We start from the raw sequence: 18,895 nt of genomic DNA, 5'->3' as shown, positions 1-18,895 counted from the left end.
ATAAGGTGAGCTGGAGGAACCCTCCCACTGTTTCTATTTCCAGCTGCATAAGTTACATAGGGAGGTTGAAAAAAAAAAAATGTCTCAAGTTTAACCAAGGGTTCTGCTTGAATCTCTTTGCATGTATATTATATCCAGTGCTGCCCAGCACTTCCGTGCATCCTGTGTTAGGCAAATAAATAGGACAAAATCCAAGGGGCAATACAGAAGTATAAGCAGGGATTGACTGAGAATCCGTTTGGCACTTTACCACCCATGATACAGCCTTTTTCCTTTAATATTCGTAGGCGTCTTCATTTTTCTGTTCTATTTTTTGTATAAAAAAAAACAATACTTGACAATGCAATAGATACATATGTATATTTTATAAAAATTACCTTTTAATGTGTATTACATAGGAATGAAAAATGCCATGACCACTATACCACAGAATTTTTGCATAATCTGTACTCCGCAGAAGGAAAAGACATTTTTGACTGTCGTACAAATGTTCTTGGACACTTGCAACAGGTATGTTAAAATTGTGCCACTAAACAGTTTGTCATTTTTAGGATTGGGGCCTTCTTTTCAGTTAATTATATACTAACTATGAAGTCTTGGGCAAACATTTCCTTATATATGAATATAGCTTGGACAAACGTTAAATATTGGCACATAATTATTCTGTGTTCTGGTAAATTATGAATCGTCAGTTTGAATCTATTTATTTTAGCAATTTTTAATGTTTGAAATTATTTCCATAATGCAGGGTGGTGCGCCAACCCCTTTTGATAGAAATTATGGAACAAAACTTGGAGTCAAGGCTGTGTTATGGATTTCTGAAAAACTTAGAGAGTCTTATCGAAGGGGTAAGTCAAATAGAATCCCATCTTCACTTATGCTAAAGGGGATTTTCCACAATCGATATTTATCACCTATCCAAAGGATAAGGGATAAATATCTGATCGGTGGGGGTCTGACCGCGGGGACTCCCACCTATCTTAAAACCGGGTTTACCTGGCCGTCTCCTTATGAACGGAGCCCGCCTTATAGATAGTGCCTCCTGTAGATTGTGCCATACAGCCCCTCTGTAGACTGTGCTATACAGCCCCCCCTTTAGACAGTCACACCCCACTTGTAGATAGCGCCTCCCCCTTGTAGATAGTGCCATACAGCCCCCCCTTTAGATAACGCCATAAAGCCCCCCCTGTATGTAGCGCCATACAGCTCCCCCTGTATATAGTTACACAAAGCCTCCCTCCCTTGTATATAGTGCCTCACAGCCCCCCTTAGTAGATAGTGCCACACACACAGACCCCTGTAGATTGCGCCACACAGCCCCCTGTAGATAGCGCCACAGCCCTCCCCCTTGTAAATAGTGCCATACTGCCCCCTAGCAGATAGTGCCACACAGCTCCTCCTTAGTAGTGCCACACAGCCCCCTCCTTAGTAGATAGTGCCACACACAGACCCCTGTAGATTGCGCCACACACAGCCCCCTGTAGATGGCTCTAAAGCCCCCCCTAGTAGTGCCACACAGCTCCTTGTATATAGTGCCACACATCTCTCCCTTGTGTATAGTGACACTCAGCTCCCCCTTGTGTAAAGTGGCACACAGCCCCCCTAGGATATAGTGCCACCCTGCTCCCCCAATGTATATGTCGTCACATGCTCCTCCCCCCCTGTATATCGTGCCACAGAGCCCCCCGCCCCAAAATAGTATATTACTTACCTTGCCCCGTTCTTGCGACGGACGGAGCGCTGCAAAGGCTCCAGTCAGGACACATGCGCAGACCAGCATGATGCAGTGACGTCATCACACCGGCCTGTGCAGGGAGTCTTTCCAGCACTTTATAGACTGCAGCCTCAGGGCCGATTCTAGCTTCTCTGCTGCCTGAGGCGAAAATTGAAGTTGCGCCCCCAAGATTTTGATTGACATCCCCCTGGCTGTTCTACATCACTACCAGCTATCACGAAGGGTCTGTGGGCCCACTGGGCCGTACCGCCTTGGCGGTAAGGCAGCTGGCCAACAGGGAGCAGGTGAAGGTCTATAGTTCGTATAGGTACCTGTGGCAGCTCAGACAACAGCAGGGCAGGCTCGGCTTGGACTAGGCAGCAGGTAGGCGTCGGGCAAGGTGAAGCAGGTCAGACATGGATACAGCACGACACGACTTTGGGACAGCACAGTGCTAGACCAGGATGGTATGGAATGCAAAGAACAGGAACTGGAACAGGTACAGGAAACACACTAGGAGGTCATCACATAGACAAACTAGGAAACCACAACAACGCTCAGGAATAGAAGCAGGGGGCTGGACCCCTCTTACAGTCCAGGGTACTCACGGGTCAAAGTTCTTCATAAGGTCCGGGATCCGGCTGAGGTGAGTGGACGTGTCTCCTGAGGAGGAGGCTGGGGCTAGCGCTTGCCAACTTGTGGCTGCGGCTGTCAGGAGGGGATTGGAGCTGACAGCCCGCAGCCATGGACATTCCACCAGCCTCCTCCTTTGCCTTGTACTCCCCTGGCATGTGCGGTGCAGCGATGAAGCTTGGGAGAGTACACCTTGCTGCACAGTGCGTGCCCAAGTAGTACAAGGCAATGGCGCATCCGAGAAAGTTGTATCAGCCAGGGGGATGTCAATCAAACATGGAAAGGTGGGTTTGGAGGAAGGGCTATGTGAATCTTCAGGATAGCGGCACCGCCCCACGACCCTTTAATGAGTAATTAGCATATAGTATGCGCCATTTTAAAAGTTGGTTTTATAGATTTTTCCTGCATCTGAAAAAAACATCCATTTGGAAATATTGTCAGGTCATGTATTACCGCATGGTGGCAGTTCAAGGGGTTAAAACTACCAGACAGGTTCCTATTAAATATACAATTAATTGAAAACCATTCCATCTGCCCTCCAATTTTGTTATTATAAATATTTCCTATATAATTACAGCATCAGAACCAATCTCATACATAAATACAGCACGATAGCTAAGCTCAATACATATATACAGCACCAGAACCAACCTCGTACATATATACAGCTCCAGAACTAAGCTCAATACATACCTACAGCACTAAAACCAATCTCTGATATATATACAGCAACAGAACTGTCACAGGGTATGTGGACCCACTAGGCCGCTCTGCCGTAGCGGAGAGGCAGCTGACCAGGTCACAGTCTATACGAAAGTCAATAGTAGATAGTAACGCTTGGGTACCTGAACGAGTCCAGACGGTGGCTGTGGCTTCAGCACAGATGGAGGCCGATGCAGCAGGTAGCGCCAAACGTGGCGGGCAGTATCCAATGTGGCAGATGACCCTGGACGTGGCAGAAGACCCTGGACGTGGCAAACGACAGCAGGTGCAGTAAACGGAGCGGAAGTCAGCGCTGGCGTCTCCTAGGAAGGAGATGGGGACCAGCGCTCACGGATCCATGGCTGCGGGCGTCGGAAGGTGAGTAAACCCGAAGGCCCGTGGCCATGGACGCTACAGTATCCCCCCTCTTGCGCCCCCTCTACTTGGGGCAAGAGCGAGAGAGGAATTTTTTAATAAGAGCAGGAGCACTGAGGTTCTCTTCTGGCTCCCAGGACCTCTCCTCAGGACCACACCCTCTCCAGTCCACCAAATAGAAAGTCCTTCCTCCTACCCTTTTGCAGTCCAGGATCTCCCTCACCTCGAATATATCAGAAGAACCTCTGGGAGCAACTGTGGAACTAGAAGTCTTGCTGTAGCGGTTCAGGACCACGGGTTTCAGGAGGGACACATGAAAGGAGAGGGGATTCTGAGGGTAGGAGGCAACCGCAGCTTATAGGCGACAGGGTTGATCTGCTGCAGAATCTTCAAAGGACCAAGGAACCTGGGAGCAAACTTGTATGAGGGCACCTTCAAACGAATGTTCCGAGAGGACAGCCAGACTTTAGTACCTCTTCTCTTTGTATCTGCCTTTCGCTTCATGCGATCGACTGCCAGCAAAATAGAGGACCGAAGTCGACACTGGAACAGGGACTCTAGGATGTTGACTGTACAGAATGTGAAATGGAGTGGAAATGGTAGATTCACTTGTGTGGTTGTTGTACGAGAACTCTGCCCATGGAAAAAGTTGTACCCAGTTATCGTGCTGTGAAAAGATGAAGTGGCGGAGATAATTCTCCATGATCTGGTTGATCCTCTCAAATTGTCCATTGGACTGGGGGTGATAGGCTGAGGAAAAGTCCAATCTCACATCCAGGAGTTTACAGAGGGCTCTCCAGAACTTTCAGGTAAACTGAACCCCCCTGGTCGGACACAATGTGAAGAGGCAATCCATGCAAGCGAAAGATGTGTTGAATGAAGAGACTCGCCAGTCGGGGAACAGAAGGTAGGCCAGTCAGTGGGATAAAATGTGCCATCTTGGAGAACCGGTCCACCACCACCCAGACAGTGTTGCATCCTGCTGAGGGGGGAAGGTCTGTGACAAAGTCCATGGCAATGTGCTGCCAGGGGGAATTGGATACAGGCAGAGGTTGAAGCAGGCCGGCCGGCTTGGAGTGAGTAACTTTGTTAGAAGCACACACCGGGCATGTTCTGGACTTTGTCTCTTCTTGCACGAAGTGACGAGTAATCAGGTCTCGGGTTTTATGAAACCAGCGTGCCCAGCTAGTTTAGTACTGTGTCCCCAGTGGAGAATTCTTCTCCTGTCTGCCAACCGAACAAAAGTCTTCCCCGGAGGGATGTCTTTAACCTGCAGAGGATTAGCAGTGACAATGCAGGATGGGTCTATTATAGTCTGAAGGGACTCCACAGTGTCTTCCGTCTCAAACTATCTGGACAGGGCATCGGCCCTCACATTCACGTTTGTCAGCGGGACGGTAGTGGAGCAGAAATTGGAAACGGGTGAAGAACGGCGACCACCTGGCTTGACGAGGATTCAGTCGTTGAGCGGACTGAAGGTAGGTAAGGTTCTTGTGGTCGGTGTAATTGAAGATGGTGTGAGCTGCGCCCTCTAGAAGATGTCTCCACTCCTCCAGAGCCAATTTGATGGCCAGTAGCTCCCGATCTCCAATAGAGTAATTGCAATCTGCGGAAGAAAAAAGTATTGAGTTGTAGCCACATACTACTGCCTTTCCTTTGGAGCTCCTCTGGAACAGAAGTGCACCAACAGAGGAAGCGTCCACCTCCAATGAGAACTGCTGAGGTACGTCAGGGTGATGGAGGATCGAAGCTGAAGTGAAGGCTTTCTTGAGGCTAATGAATGCGGACTCTGCCTCTGGAGTCCATACCTTGGCATTCACACCCTTCTTGGTAAGGGTAGAGATGGGAACCGTTAGAGATTAAAAGTTTGGAATAAACTGCCGGTAGAAATTGGCAAATCCCAGGAACCGTTGTATGGTCCTTTTAGGACGTGGCCATTTCAGAACAGACTTTAGTTTCTCAGGATCCATCTTAAGACCTTGATCCGAGATGATGTAGCAAGGAAGGGCAAAGACTTCTTTTCAAAGACGCACTTCTCCAACTTGGCATTTAAGCGATTCTCTCTCAGTCGCAGAAGAACTTGACGGACATGCCTCCGATGGGTCATCAGGTCTGGGGAGAAAATCAAAATATCATCGAGATAAACTACAACAAACATATAGAGGAGATCTCGGAAATGATCATTGACTATTTCCTGAAATGCTGCGGGAGCGTTACACAGTCCGAAGGCCATCACTAGTTATTCGTAGTGCCCATCACGGGTGTTAAATGCCATCTTCCATTCGTCATCCGGCGAATCCGAATTAAGTTATAAGCCCCCCGCAGAGCTAGCTTAGAAAAAATTTGGGCTCCTCGTATGCGATCAAACAGCTTGGATATAAGTGGCAACGGGTATTTGTTCTTGACCATGATCTGGTTGAGACCACGGTAGTCAATGCAGTGTCGAAGAGATCCATCTCTCTTCTTAACGAAGAAGAAGCCGGCCGCAGCCGGGGAGGAAGATTTTCGTATAAAACACCTCCAAATTCTCCTTGATATAGGCTAACCTAGATAAAGTCTCTGGCAAGGAGAGAGGATATACCCGTCCACGGGGAAGAGAAGCATTAGGGACCGGTTCAATGGGATAGTCCTAATTCCGATGTGGAGGCAACGTCTCAGCTTCTCGTTTGTAGAAGACATCCGCAAAACTGGCATACTGAGATGGTAGACCGGAGAGTGATTGAGGCAGAGGGGGCATAACAGGACGGACGTGACAGGCAATGGCTATGGAATCTGGAACCCCATTGAAGAACTTCTCCGGAACTCCAGTCAAGAACCGGGGCATGTAGGCGGAGCCATGGCAGACCCAGCAAGATAGGATTGATAGCCTTAGGTAGTACCAGGAAGGTGATCTGCTCCGAGTGAAGAGCTCCGACCCGTAGTGTCAACGTCTCCGTGATGAGCATAATCGGATCGGGCAATGGTAGACCATTCACAGAGGCAACAGTCAGGGGTCTCTCCAGACAGACTGTGGGTAGATGTAAATGATCCACTAGATCCTGCTGGATGAAATTAGCAGCCGCTCCAAAGTCAAGATAGGCGGAGGAAGGATGTGACGTTTCTCCGGAGACTATGGTCACAGGAGTCGATAATTTGGGGGAGGTTTTAACGTTCTGAGACGTTCCACCTAGAGTTGCCTCTCCAACCAACCCTAGGTACTGGAGTTTCCCGGTTTCTGTGGGCATTGGCGCACAAAATGACCCTTAAGGCCACAATACATACTTAGTCCAGAGGAGCGTCTGCGCTGCTTCTCCTGTTCAGATAACCGGACTCTGTCTACCTGTATGGGTTCTTCAGGTAGCACACTAGGGGAAGGCAATAGTGGTCTCTGGACCGAGGCTGCTGGTCTGTGGACCCAGCTCTCCTGTCGAACCTCTTGTGCGCTCCCGGATTCTAATATCAACCCGGGTGGCTAACAGGATGAGGGCATCCAAGGTAGAAGGAAGGTCGCGGGCTGCCAGTTTGTCCTTGATGTGAGAGGACAGTCCCTGCCAGAAGGTCGCCACCAGTGCCTCATTGTTCCATGCCAGCTCGGCTACCAGGGTATGGAAGAGATGGCATACTCCCCTACTGTGGAACCCTCTTGCTTGAGGGTCAACAGAGTAGCTGCGTTAGAGGATGTTCGACCCGGCTCCTCGAACAAGGCTAGGTCCGAGGATACAGGTCCTTGTTGCTCCAAGATTGGGTTCGCCCATGCGAGGACCTTGCCAGCAAGAAGGGAGATGATAAATGCTACCTTGGCCTCCTCGGAGGGGAAGAGATGAGCCCGTAGCCTAAAATGAACCGTGCATTGATAAATAAATCCTCTACATGGTCTGGGATCACCGTCGTAGCGAGGAGAAAGAGGCAGAGGAACTGTGGATCGGGAACAAACAGGAGGAGCAACGGGCAGTGGCACAGCAACAGCATCAGGAGGAAGAACCGGAGGTGGAACAGTGAGTAGATCCAGACGGACCAAGATAGAATTCACAGCCTCAAGGAGTTGATCCTGACGTGTGCGTAGGTCATGCATCTCAGTCTGTATCTTCTGGACTGCGGTCTTGGGCTGGCCAGCGGGTTCCATGGCCTGAGCGTACTGTCACGGTCACAGGATATCTGGACCCACTAGGCCGCTCCGCCATAGCGGAGTGGCAGCTGACCAGGTAACAGTCTATACAAAAGTCAATAGTAGATCGTAACGCCTGGGTACCTGAACGAGTCTAGACGGTAGCTGTGGCTTCAGCACGGATGGAGGCCAGTGCAGCAGGTAGCGCCAGACGTGGCGGGCAGTATTCTATATGGCAAAAGACACTGGACGTGGAAAAAAGACACTGGACGTGGCAAACGACAGCAGGTGCAGTAGACCCGACTCGAACACTAGTAGGCACAGGAACAAGAACAGCACGGGATACAGAAACAGGTAACAGGGCACTGGTAACTACTTGAATGGTAAACACTAAGGGACCATTTGCAAGACAGACTGGGATAAACTAACAACGCTCAGGCAAGGATCAGAAGGGCTGGGGCCTTCTTATAGACCAGGGAATTATTGGCCGTTGATGATGATGATGATTTCCTGATGTGCGCGCGCTGGCCCTTTTAAGGCCGGACACGAGCGTGCGCGCGCACCCTATGGGACACAGCAGAACGGAGCGGAAGTGAGCGCTGGCATCTCCTAGGAAGGAGATGGGGACCAGCGCTCATGGATCCATGGCTGCGGGCGTCGGGAGGTAAGTAAACCCGACGGCTTGTGGCCATGGACGCTACAAGAACCAAGGTCAGTACATAAATACAGCCCCATAACAAAGCTCAGTACATATATACAGCACCAGAACAAAGCTTAGTACATATATACAACACCCTAGACTTTGCCCCACATATAGCCCCCTGTGTAGATAGTTCCCCACAGGTAACTCACCCCTGTATATAGTGTCCCATATATAGCCCACCCCTATGAATTTTGCCCTACAAATAGCTCCCCTATAGATAGTGCTCCACATATAGCCCACCCCTGTAGATTGTGCCCTACATATAGCTTTCCCTGTATATAATGCTCCACATCCCCACATATAGACCCCCCCCCCATTAGATGGAGCCCCCTGTAGATAATGCCACTCACAGTTTTATTAGAAAAAAACAAAAACTTTACATACTCGCATGATCCTGTTCCCACATCGTCTGGTGGCAATGCAGACCTGCTCTCTTCTGAGCATGTCTGCTGCAGCTGAACGACGCAAGCGGCGTGATGACTTCGTCGCGCCGCTTTTCGACGTTGAAGGGCGCAAATTGGCAGGGCATTTTGTCCCACCAATCCACGTCCTTGTAAGGCGCTGAATGATCGGACACGGAACGTGCCCGGCCATTCAGCGCTAATCCATGTATTTGTACCTGCATGCTAAAGACGCAGGTGCAAGAGGGTGGCGGTGGCTGGTTTCAGTGGCACCTCTGCCCCCTCAGAGAGTTAGACGACTCCCATCTACAGCCAGACGACGCAGATACAACTGAATGTGGCTGTCGCTAGCACCGGGCCCCCTCTAAGCATAAGATCGCCCAGGTCTTTGAACAAGAAACCATAGTGTAACCTAAAGGTCTTGACTTATTTTAGAGAATCTCTTTTTATAAGAGTCTTTTGATGATAACCGGATGTCGTACTGCTGGGACCCCCAGCGATCCCTTTTAATGTGTGGGGGAATTTGGCAGCAAGTGTTTAATTTACCTGCAGCACCACCACAGGGATTATAGGGTATTACATGGTCTCCATTCAAATCAAAGGGCTATCCATGTAAAGCATGGGCATGCCAGATCCTCCTGAGTGAGAGATGCTCTTTGTAGCTGGTCTCCACTCTGATGAGGGATTTGTGTATCTTCTTCTTTACTTGTCTTACTTTTCAAAGACTTGGCTACCTATCTGGAAAAACTAGGAGAAAATGTCAAAATAATGAGCTGCGATATTTAAATAAAGTCTCATGGTTCAAATGGTTTCCTTAACAGACTTGGAATTATGTTCTTGTTTAGGATTTTTTCCTATTTAAATTAGAACTTTGACATTCACCTAATGAAGAATGAGACGGATATATGATTACTGTGTATTGGCAAAGATTGGACATATTCACTGAAGGAAAATAATTATTATTCAGATTTTGGCTAATTATAATAATGTTCTAGTCTTCCAGACCTAGCCATGCACACTTGGCTCTACCAAACACCATCTCTGATCTACTAGTCACCCGCTGTGAGTACTCTGCATGAAACGAGTAGTGGCTGCATTCAGGAAAACTTTGCGGCTGTCCATAAAGTGCCTGCTTTTTACCCCATTAGAAGTTTTGTCTATTTGGTCACAGTTATTGGCATGGCTTTACCCTAGGCATGATCCTCTAATTCTCTGAATTAAATGGGTTCTGTTCGTAAAAATTCTGTTAATCTGAAATTTAGGCTGGGGATTGTTTAGATACAGTCTATGTATTGATCGCATTAATGGGTGGGAAGTTTATGCAGTATATTTCCATTAATTGTTCTGGGCATTCTGTGAAATATAAATGGAAAAACGTGAGAAAGGCCCTTTAGAAAAATAGGGACCGTTTCGGATGAAGTTCAGCAGTTACTCTTCCATTAAGGTGTATGCGAAGTGATTTCACAGGGTCGGCGTTTTAGGTGGGCCCAATCGGCTGCATTTTATTAATCTAAGGCCTAGTTCACACAAAAAAAATTTGCCTCAAAATTCCTGATTTTGACCTGCCTGCAACTACTTGTCGCGACTTTCGCAGCGTTTTTCGCCCGCGGCCATCGAGCGTCGTGGGCAAAAAAATGCAGCGAAAAACGCTTTTTCTGCCTCCCTTTGATTTCAATGCGAGTTCAAGGGCGGAACATTGGCAAGAAAGAGCATGCCGCTTTTTTTTTTATCCTGAACAACTAAAAACCGCCGCGGATATACTACTTCGACACATATTAAAATCAATGGGAGGCCGTTTTTTTGCGCTGACTCAGATGCGGTTTCTGTGTCAAATCAGCATCAAAGAACTCTGTGTGAACTGAGCCTAAGATTAAATTATCAGCAATTTTTAATCTCTTCTGCCAAACCGGAGAACATTCATGTCATGGGTGAGAAAGTGCGGACACCACAGAGCATAGTATATGAATGTAAATATGCACTCGGCACCAAATCTTCCACTTGGTATCCGGTATTAGTCCGCTAAACACTGCATACTTGGCATAAAATGTTATTTTGTATTCTGCAGGTAACACTAGAAATGGCAATGCATGTTATATCTGCCACCAGATAATGTTCGCATTGTGTTATACAATGTAACTGCTGTGTGTATGTGTGTTTATGTATTCGCTATTGTTTTTATTATTATTATAGCATATGATATATGCGACTACTGGCTTTGTGCTTAAAATAGCATTACTTACATTTTTTCCACATTTTGTCGCTGAACTAAAAAACCAAACAAGTCTCTGCTTTGTTTTTTTCTTGAACCGTTTTCTTAACTATTATGGTAAATGACTTTTAATTATATATAAATTTACCCTACAGCCCACCCTACTATCCCATTCGTTTTAGTCACTATGGGGGTCCAACACACAGACCCCGCACTTATCAGCTGCCTCCGGGTGCCAGAAGCTATGCAGGGTCGGTGCCGGAAGCACAAGGCTCTGACCACTGCATGGCGGCCGTGCTGGGTTACTGTAGCTCTTCCCCTATTCAATTGAAGGATTGATAGGAGCAGATCTGCAGCACGGCCGGTATACAATGGTTGGAGAGACTTCTGCTTCCAGCACTGACCCTGAAGGCAGCTGGAGCTGCTGATCAGTGCGGAGTCTGGGTATCGGACCACGACCGATCGTTTACTGATGACCTATTCTGTGGATAGGTCATCAGTATAAAAAACAGCCCCCAACCTGGACAACCCCCTTAACTGATATATTAGGTAACTTCATCCCCCTGAGTCAGATATAGTCAGTAATTCCCTAATATATAGCTGTTACCTTACAGGGAATTGCTCAAAGTGCAGCTTCCAAAAATAATACGTAAAATCATTTTCTTCATTTTCTTTCTTCCTTCCAAAAGCGATAACTTTTTTTATTTTTCCATCGCATTATCCGTTGTTGTTTTTAATGGCACCATTTAATGTACTGGGAAACCCCATTTTTTTGGGTTGTAGTGGAAAAAGAAACAGCACTTTCTCCATTCTTTTTTGGGTTTTGTTTTATACAGCTATGTCCGTGCTGTAAAACGATGTGTTAACTTTATTCTGTGGGTCAATACGATTACGGCAAATACAAAAGTTATAGTTTATTTTTCTGTTTTACTGCTTTTACAAAATAACAATTTTTTTTTTTTATTGCAGCCATATTGTTAGACCCATAACTTTTTTAATTTTTCCATCGATGGAGCTGGGGATTTTTACAGGACGTTCTGTAGTTTTTATTAATACCATTATGAGGTACATGTGACTTTTTTTGCAGTTTATTTTTTTGTGAGGCAAGGTCCCCAAAAAAACAGCTATTCCGTTTTTTTTTTTGTTTGTGTTCACCTTGCGGCATAAATAATGTTATATTGCAATGGTTTGGACTTTTACGGACGCATTGACACCAAGTACCGTATATTTCGAACTATAAGACGCCCCTAACTTTAGGACGCATCCAGGTGTTTTTTTTTTTTTAAATCCGATCAAGTTTATTGGCAAAATGATCGAATACAGAGAATAACAAGCCTGTACAATTCCAGCCATCGAGAATTTTTTTTTTTACAAAATATACATATCAAGTAACAAACATGTCATCCCACCCCCTCCCAGCACAGCCCTGTACCAGTAACTTATACCTCTAGCTAATACCTTATAATTTCTGTTTAATCGGATCCTCCCAGCATATCACATTCTTAGGGTATGTTCACACGCAGTGTTTCCAGACGTAATTTGGGCGTTTTACGCCTCGAATTATGCCTGAAAAAACGCCCCTAATGCGCCTACAAACATCTGCACATTGCTTGCAATGGGTTTTACGGTGTTCTGTTCCCATGAGGTGCAATTTTAGGCGTCGCTGTCAAAATATGGCGCGTAAAAAGACTCCCGCGAAAAAGAAGTGCATGTCAATTCTTGGGACGTTTTTGGAGCTGTTTTTCATTGACTGTTTTCAAAAAACGCGAGTTGCTACAAAAACGGCTGAAAATCAGGAGCTGTTTTCACCTGAGAACAGCTCCGTATTTTCAGACGTTTTTGGTCACTGCGTGTGAACATACCCATATTCACAATCTGTTCCAGTATATGTCCCCATGTCCGCAATAAAGCATTCAGATTATAGGAATCCCTGGACTAGATATTTAAATAAAACAACAACCTTCTCCCCGGTAAAAGACCGTTGTTCCAACATCAACAGGTTCTCTCACATACCATCATCTCACATCCGTAGTCTGAGCACCTCCGGAGACACAATCCCTGAGCGATCAATCCACTTGCCCCATTGTTTTTCCCATTTTTTAACATTGCTGCGTTTGGAGTATATTTTATGCTCCATTAATATGGTGTGATTCAGTGCACCATTGATTTCTCTCTTTGTTGGGGGTACAGCATCCAGCCAATGTTTAGCTATTGTTTTTCTGAGTTGATACAATATCTTAGCAATTGCCAAACACTCCAACCTTTCCCCTTCCAGATCACTAACATATCCCAAAAGCAACACCCTTGGATCTGCCAGAAGATTCACCTCATACACCTTATCAATTAATGCAGATATCTCCTTCCATAATGTTGCCAGAGCTCTGCAAGTCCAGAACATGTGTAATATGTCGGCTCTCTCCTCTGGGCATCTAGGACATCTAGCACGCACCCAGGTTTAGACAGCAGAAAACAAGTTAAGATATTTTTACTCTCACCATGACATTTTACACACACAGCACTGTTGCATGCACAATAGATATACACACAGCTTTACAGTACACACATTCTAAAGACACAGTACTGCTGCATAAGCAGTACATACATACATTTTTATATATATATATACATACACACAGACTATCATGCCCCCATGCTGCCTCCTCACACAGTATAATGCCCCATAGTGCTCCCACACAGTAGAATGCCCCATAGCTACCCCATACAGGGTAATGCTGCACTCACACAGTATAATGCTTCCATAGCTACCCCATACGGTAGAATGCTACCATAGCTGCACTCACTCTGTATAATGCCCCATACAGTATTATGCATCCATAGCTGCCCTCGCACAGTATAATGCCCCATAGCTGCACTCACACGGTATAATGCCCCATATGGTATAATACCCCCATACGGTAAAATGCTCCCACAACGGCCTCATACAGTATAATTCCCCATAGCTGCACTCACACAGTAAAATTTCCCATACAGTATAATGCATCCATAGCTGCCCTCACACAATATAATGCCCCACAGATGCTGCCATACAGTATAATGCCCCCATAGCTGCCTCATATAGTATAATGCCCCCCCCCCATAGTGCCTCATACAGTATAATGCCCCCTTAGATGCTCCCACACAGTATAATGTCCCCACAGTGCCTAATTAAAGGCAGACAGGCGCGATGATGTCACCGCGTCATCACTCGTGGCTGGCATTACATAATGAATGGTGGAGCAGGGAGCTTTAATTTGAAAAATAATGTTTGTCCCACTAGGGAAATTGAACATGTGATTGTTCGATTGCTTGCACTTTACACTGCAATACTTACAGCATGTATTTCAGTTTATTGTGCTTTTTGCCATCTCCTGTTAAAGGTGTATTCTTGTCACAACAAATTATCACCTGTGCCAAATCTATCACAATGGCACACGTATGATAAATTTGGCGCAACTCGCTAGACATGCAAGACACTTTTCTGTATGATACCTTTTGTCTGGCGCACTTTACACCAATATTTTGTGTTATAAAAATGACGCATGCTTTTATTACATCGTGCACCATTTACAAAGCCTTTGCAGACACTTTTCAAAATTATCGAGGGAGGCGTAAAAAAGTATCTTAAGCAAATATTACATTTGGTGCACACCATATATGCCACTTTTTTCCGCAATTTGTGCCAGAATTCTCGTGCATTCTGATTAGTAAATATTACCCATTGTTTTAAAAAGGTGGAGCTTTACATGTAATTTATGTATTGTTTGGTTGTTCAAACACTTCTGATTCATTTATTTTATGTTAAAGGTCGTGTATTTGCTAATTCTCCAGACACCGCCTGTGTAATTGGGCTTAAGAAAAAAGTTGTGGCGTTTACATCTGTTTGTGATTTGAAAAAAGTTACTGACTTTGAGTAAGTATACATAACTAATTGGAATAGAATGTATTGTAAATGTTTTTCTCTTGCTTATATAGTGTCTGTATATTCCACAACGCTTTACACAAATTGTAATTACTCACATTAGTCTCTGTCTCTCTCATACCTGTGTCTCTCTCATACCTGTGTCTCTCTCATACCTGTGTCTCTCTCATGTCTGTGTCTCTCTCATGTCTGTCTCTCTCTCATGTCTGTGTCTCTCTCATGTCTGTGTGTCTCTCATGTCTGTCTGTGTGTCTCTCATGTCTGTCTGTGTCTCTCTCATGTCTGTCTGTGTCTCTCTCATGTCTGTCTGTGTCTCTCTCATGTCTGTCTGTGTCTCTCTCATATATATTGTATAGTTCTAGGCTGGGGCTACACGATAACTTTGGCCACAACACCGGTCCCATGGCCAAAAATCGCTTTGTCCAGTAGCCTACATCGCAACTAAAATAACTGCGACCACATTCACAGTCATTACATGTGGGCTAGGAAACATAGTAATGTGTCGCGGCCAAAGTCGCCATGTAGCCCCAGCCTAAAACTATACTATATTTCAATATATATGAAATAGATAGGTGATTATAATATGTTTTATATATCGCTCTAAATTTATTTTTATTTTTTTGTGTTATGCAAATAAAGATTATTATTATTTCTATCTACCTATCTCTTTATCTATATCTTTCATATCATATATAGTGCTGTATTGTACAGTATTAGGATTGGGCTACATGGCGACTTTGGCCGCGACACTGGTCACATGCACAGAGATCGCTATGGAATCAGCTTTGGAAAATTTCCTCTCCAAAAGCCAGTTTCCCTACCATTCATTCATTGCGCCCAGCGTGTATGAAATGCCCAAATGTTTGGTATCGTTGAATTTGCCAAATATGTATTCAGGTGTGTTTACCCAGTGGCATGCACCAGATGTCAGAAAACACCACCTAAAATTACATATTCACATATTTTTATTTTATTATTTTTCCCTTTTTTTCCTTTTACATTTTTTAAAAAGTAAAATATCTCTTATTTTTTTTACACAACATGGAAGCCCAACAAGTTCTGAGAAAAACAAGAGCAAATACATGGAGGTTGGAAGAGTAATAGAAGAAGAATTTGCTTTTAAATTGGCACATGGCCACAACTCTAGCTATTTTCAGTGCGGATTGCTCACTGATAATTCAATACAAATTACAATATAACTCATGTGAATGGGGTTTACCATTTTTTTAAGGAGGGACTAGCGTAGTAGACTCTGCTATTCCATCCTGAGAGATCCCGCAAAAAAAACGTATACCGCTCCTGACACACTATATAGACAGTAATGTCAGGAGCTTTCCAATACTGGAGTCTCCAGGCAGAGCATCGCGGAAGAGCATCGCAATCACCCTGCCCTGGGACTTTGGCCCTGTGAAGCTCCTGTCATCACTGTCCGTATATGGACATCAGGAACAGCGCCGGAGTCCCTGGGCAGAGGACTGGTAAAAGCTGTGCCCGGGGAATCCAGCCCTTGGAAAGCTACTAACGTCACTGTCCATTTATGGACCATGACTTCAGGAGTTTCCCCATGGCCATTCCCTGGGCGACTTATCCCACTGTATGCCATACAGTGGGATACGTTTGGTCTGAATTGAACAAAACCGGTGCATTAACAGTTATTAAAACCAGGGCATTAACCGGTCATGTGCCTGACCCATGGTTTAATTTACTGTAATTGACATCAGTGCCAAAATCGGTTAACGCGCATAACGTACAAACTCGAGCGGACCACTTTCCGTTGCTCAACCCTCGGTAATGGAGGGGGCCCAGACTCCTTGGCTGTATGGGGCCCAGAAATTCCTGATGGCGGCCCTACTTGTCTGCATCCTGCTGGGAGCTGGTGATTGAGCTTGATGTTGCATCAGTAAGACCGTCTTCCCAAGTAGCGTAAATGTGGGGGAATTTCCGCAACGGAATTCTGTGCAGAAATTCCGCAGCATTTACAGTAACGGCAAAGTGGATGAGATTTAAAAAAATCTCATGCTCACACTGCGGGAAAAAAAAGCAGCGTAAATGTTAATAAATTGACCTGCGGTGCGGAATTTTATTCTGCAGCATGTCAATTTATGCTGCGTTTTTGTTTTTCTTTGGCAGGTTTTCCCCATCAAATTCAATGGGGATGCATTGAAAACCAAGCACAGAAATCCAAGTGTTGCAACTTTTTCGGTGGAATCGCAGTGATTACGCAGCAAAAATCGCAACTACAGAAAATGAAAAAAAATCATACTTACCAAGAACGCTCTCTTTTTTCCTGCATTCCGGCCTCCTGGGATGACGTTTCATCCCATGTGACCGCTGACGTGTCACGTGGCCCTCAGCGTCATCGTAGGAGGCCGGACAACGTGCAGAGAAGAGGGAGGGGGTAAGTATAAATGGCTTTTTTTTTTCTCCCAGCGCTGCCGCAGCGGATATTGCGCTGGAAAAAATTTACCACAGTGTGGTGTCATTTTTTGGACAGAAAGTTCTGCAGGTTCCAGGTCGGATATGCTGCGCAGTTTTTATGCAGCATATCCGACCTGTGGGAACCTGGCCTTTAGTATGGCTTTTTTTCTGTGATTTTTAATAAGTAAATTTATGTCCCCTTTTTCTGTGGTTTTGTGAGTTGAGGTGTTTGCTATTATCAATCATGCCTATTAATATATTAATGTCATTACTGCAGTGGGAGAGGTAAACTCGCTGTATGTAACATTAGGATTATGCATATAGCAGAGCCATATGAAAGGAGCCTATACGGGTTCTTAGTACAGCGCCTTATGGCCCCTGTGTGCTCATGTACTGGCTCCAATGATATATACAACATGGCATGTGTTTGAACATTTTTATTACGAATCTTACTGAAAAAACCTCTATATAAAAATTGGTATAATAGAGGGCCCATGCGCTTCAATGAAAGCCCTATTACTGCCGTGTGCATAAGGCCTAAACATAACATGTATGTATCATTATGTAACATTGTGCTTTCTTTACATTTTGTATTCTTTTTATCATCTAGGCACAGAATGCCAAAAGAACAGTGGTGGCTGAACTTGCGTTTGATGCTAAAGATGCTGGCTAACTATCAAATCAGCCTAACCGAATATGTGTCAGGAAAGATAGAACATGTTACACGCAGGACTCTAAGCATTGAGAAAGGGTTTTGATTTGTTTCCGATATGTGATATTCTTAGGACCTGATGAGATATAAAATTGTTAATCCTAAACAAAATGAGCTAGCGTAATTTGCAGTGACTAACTCATTACTTGTGAAATCTTTAGCATTTAATCCAGTTGAGACAAATCAGTTTTTTGTGCTAACTGACCCTCTCTGGTTACCACCATATGCTGCCAGCCTGCTTTACACCGATCAGATATTGATGACCTATCCTGAGGATAGGCCATCAATTCTAGGTCTCCTGATGATAACCCATTTAAGTACATAGAAGGAAGAGATTTACAATGATAATAATGAATGGGCACCTGCCATATGTATGAATGGAGATTATGCCCAGGCATCCAAGGGAAGTATTTCTATCTCAGAAATATGAGTTTATTGAATGTAGAATGTTTTCAATTCTTTAATATAAAAAATCTGCACTGAATAAATCACTAAAATGTAAAAAATCTATATAAATTCAAATAAACTGATCATCACTGATGTATTATTTCCAGAGTCCAGGGTATTTTTATTTGGGGGATACAATGTCATTCGGATATTAAAGTCTGTCTGAAATATGGGGGGGGGGGCCGAGGCAAATACATTATAAATTTACATTATATGCCATTCCCTTATCTATTTAAAATGCATCTAGATGAAAACAATAGATAATTAAATTGTCTGCGTTTATCCGTGGAGCCCATCAGAAAACGTATAGATCCCACTTTACAACAGTTTTTATAGTTTGCTTAAAGAGGCTCTGTCACCAGATTATAAGTGCCCTATCTCCTACATAATGTGATCGGCGCAGTAATGTAGATAACAGTGGTTTTTATTTTGAAAAACGATCATTTTTGAGCAAGTTATGAACAATTTTAGATTTATGCTAATTGTTTCTTAATGACCAACTGGGCGTGTTTTTACTTTTGACCAACTGGGCGTGTTTTTACTTTTGACCAAGTGGACGTTGTACAGAGGAGTGTATG

At 44.8% G+C, this 18,895-nt stretch overlaps 1 protein-coding gene across 3 annotated transcripts in view; it reads left to right on the top strand.

Moving 5' to 3' along the window:
- PFKL (phosphofructokinase, liver type) overlaps positions 1–18,417 on the top strand; it is a 175,090-nt gene extending 156,673 nt beyond the window's left edge. The window contains exons 19-22 of one of the 3 annotated variants that reach the window (XR_012849520.1): positions 399–510; positions 749–848; positions 11,791–11,886; positions 14,626–14,714. Coding sequence is in view for 1 of the 3 variants with exons in the window: in XM_075829946.1 (XP_075686061.1) it covers positions 399–510; positions 749–848; positions 14,626–14,731; positions 17,769–17,916 (466 nt within the window). In the remaining 2 variants the exon portion in view is untranslated. Of the gene's footprint in view, positions 1–398; positions 511–748; positions 849–9,607; positions 9,675–11,790; positions 11,887–14,625; positions 14,732–17,768 lie in introns of those variants that run through there. The other 2 variants (XR_012849521.1, XM_075829946.1) reach the window with 2 other exon arrangements.
- The last annotated feature ends 478 nt before the right edge of the window (positions 18,418–18,895 follow it).

This window comes from Rhinoderma darwinii, chromosome 6, assembly GCF_050947455.1.
Source record: "Rhinoderma darwinii isolate aRhiDar2 chromosome 6, aRhiDar2.hap1, whole genome shotgun sequence".
Lineage (NCBI taxonomy): Eukaryota > Metazoa > Chordata > Amphibia > Anura > Rhinodermatidae > Rhinoderma > Rhinoderma darwinii.
This window is presented reverse-complemented; position numbering and strand designations above follow the sequence as displayed.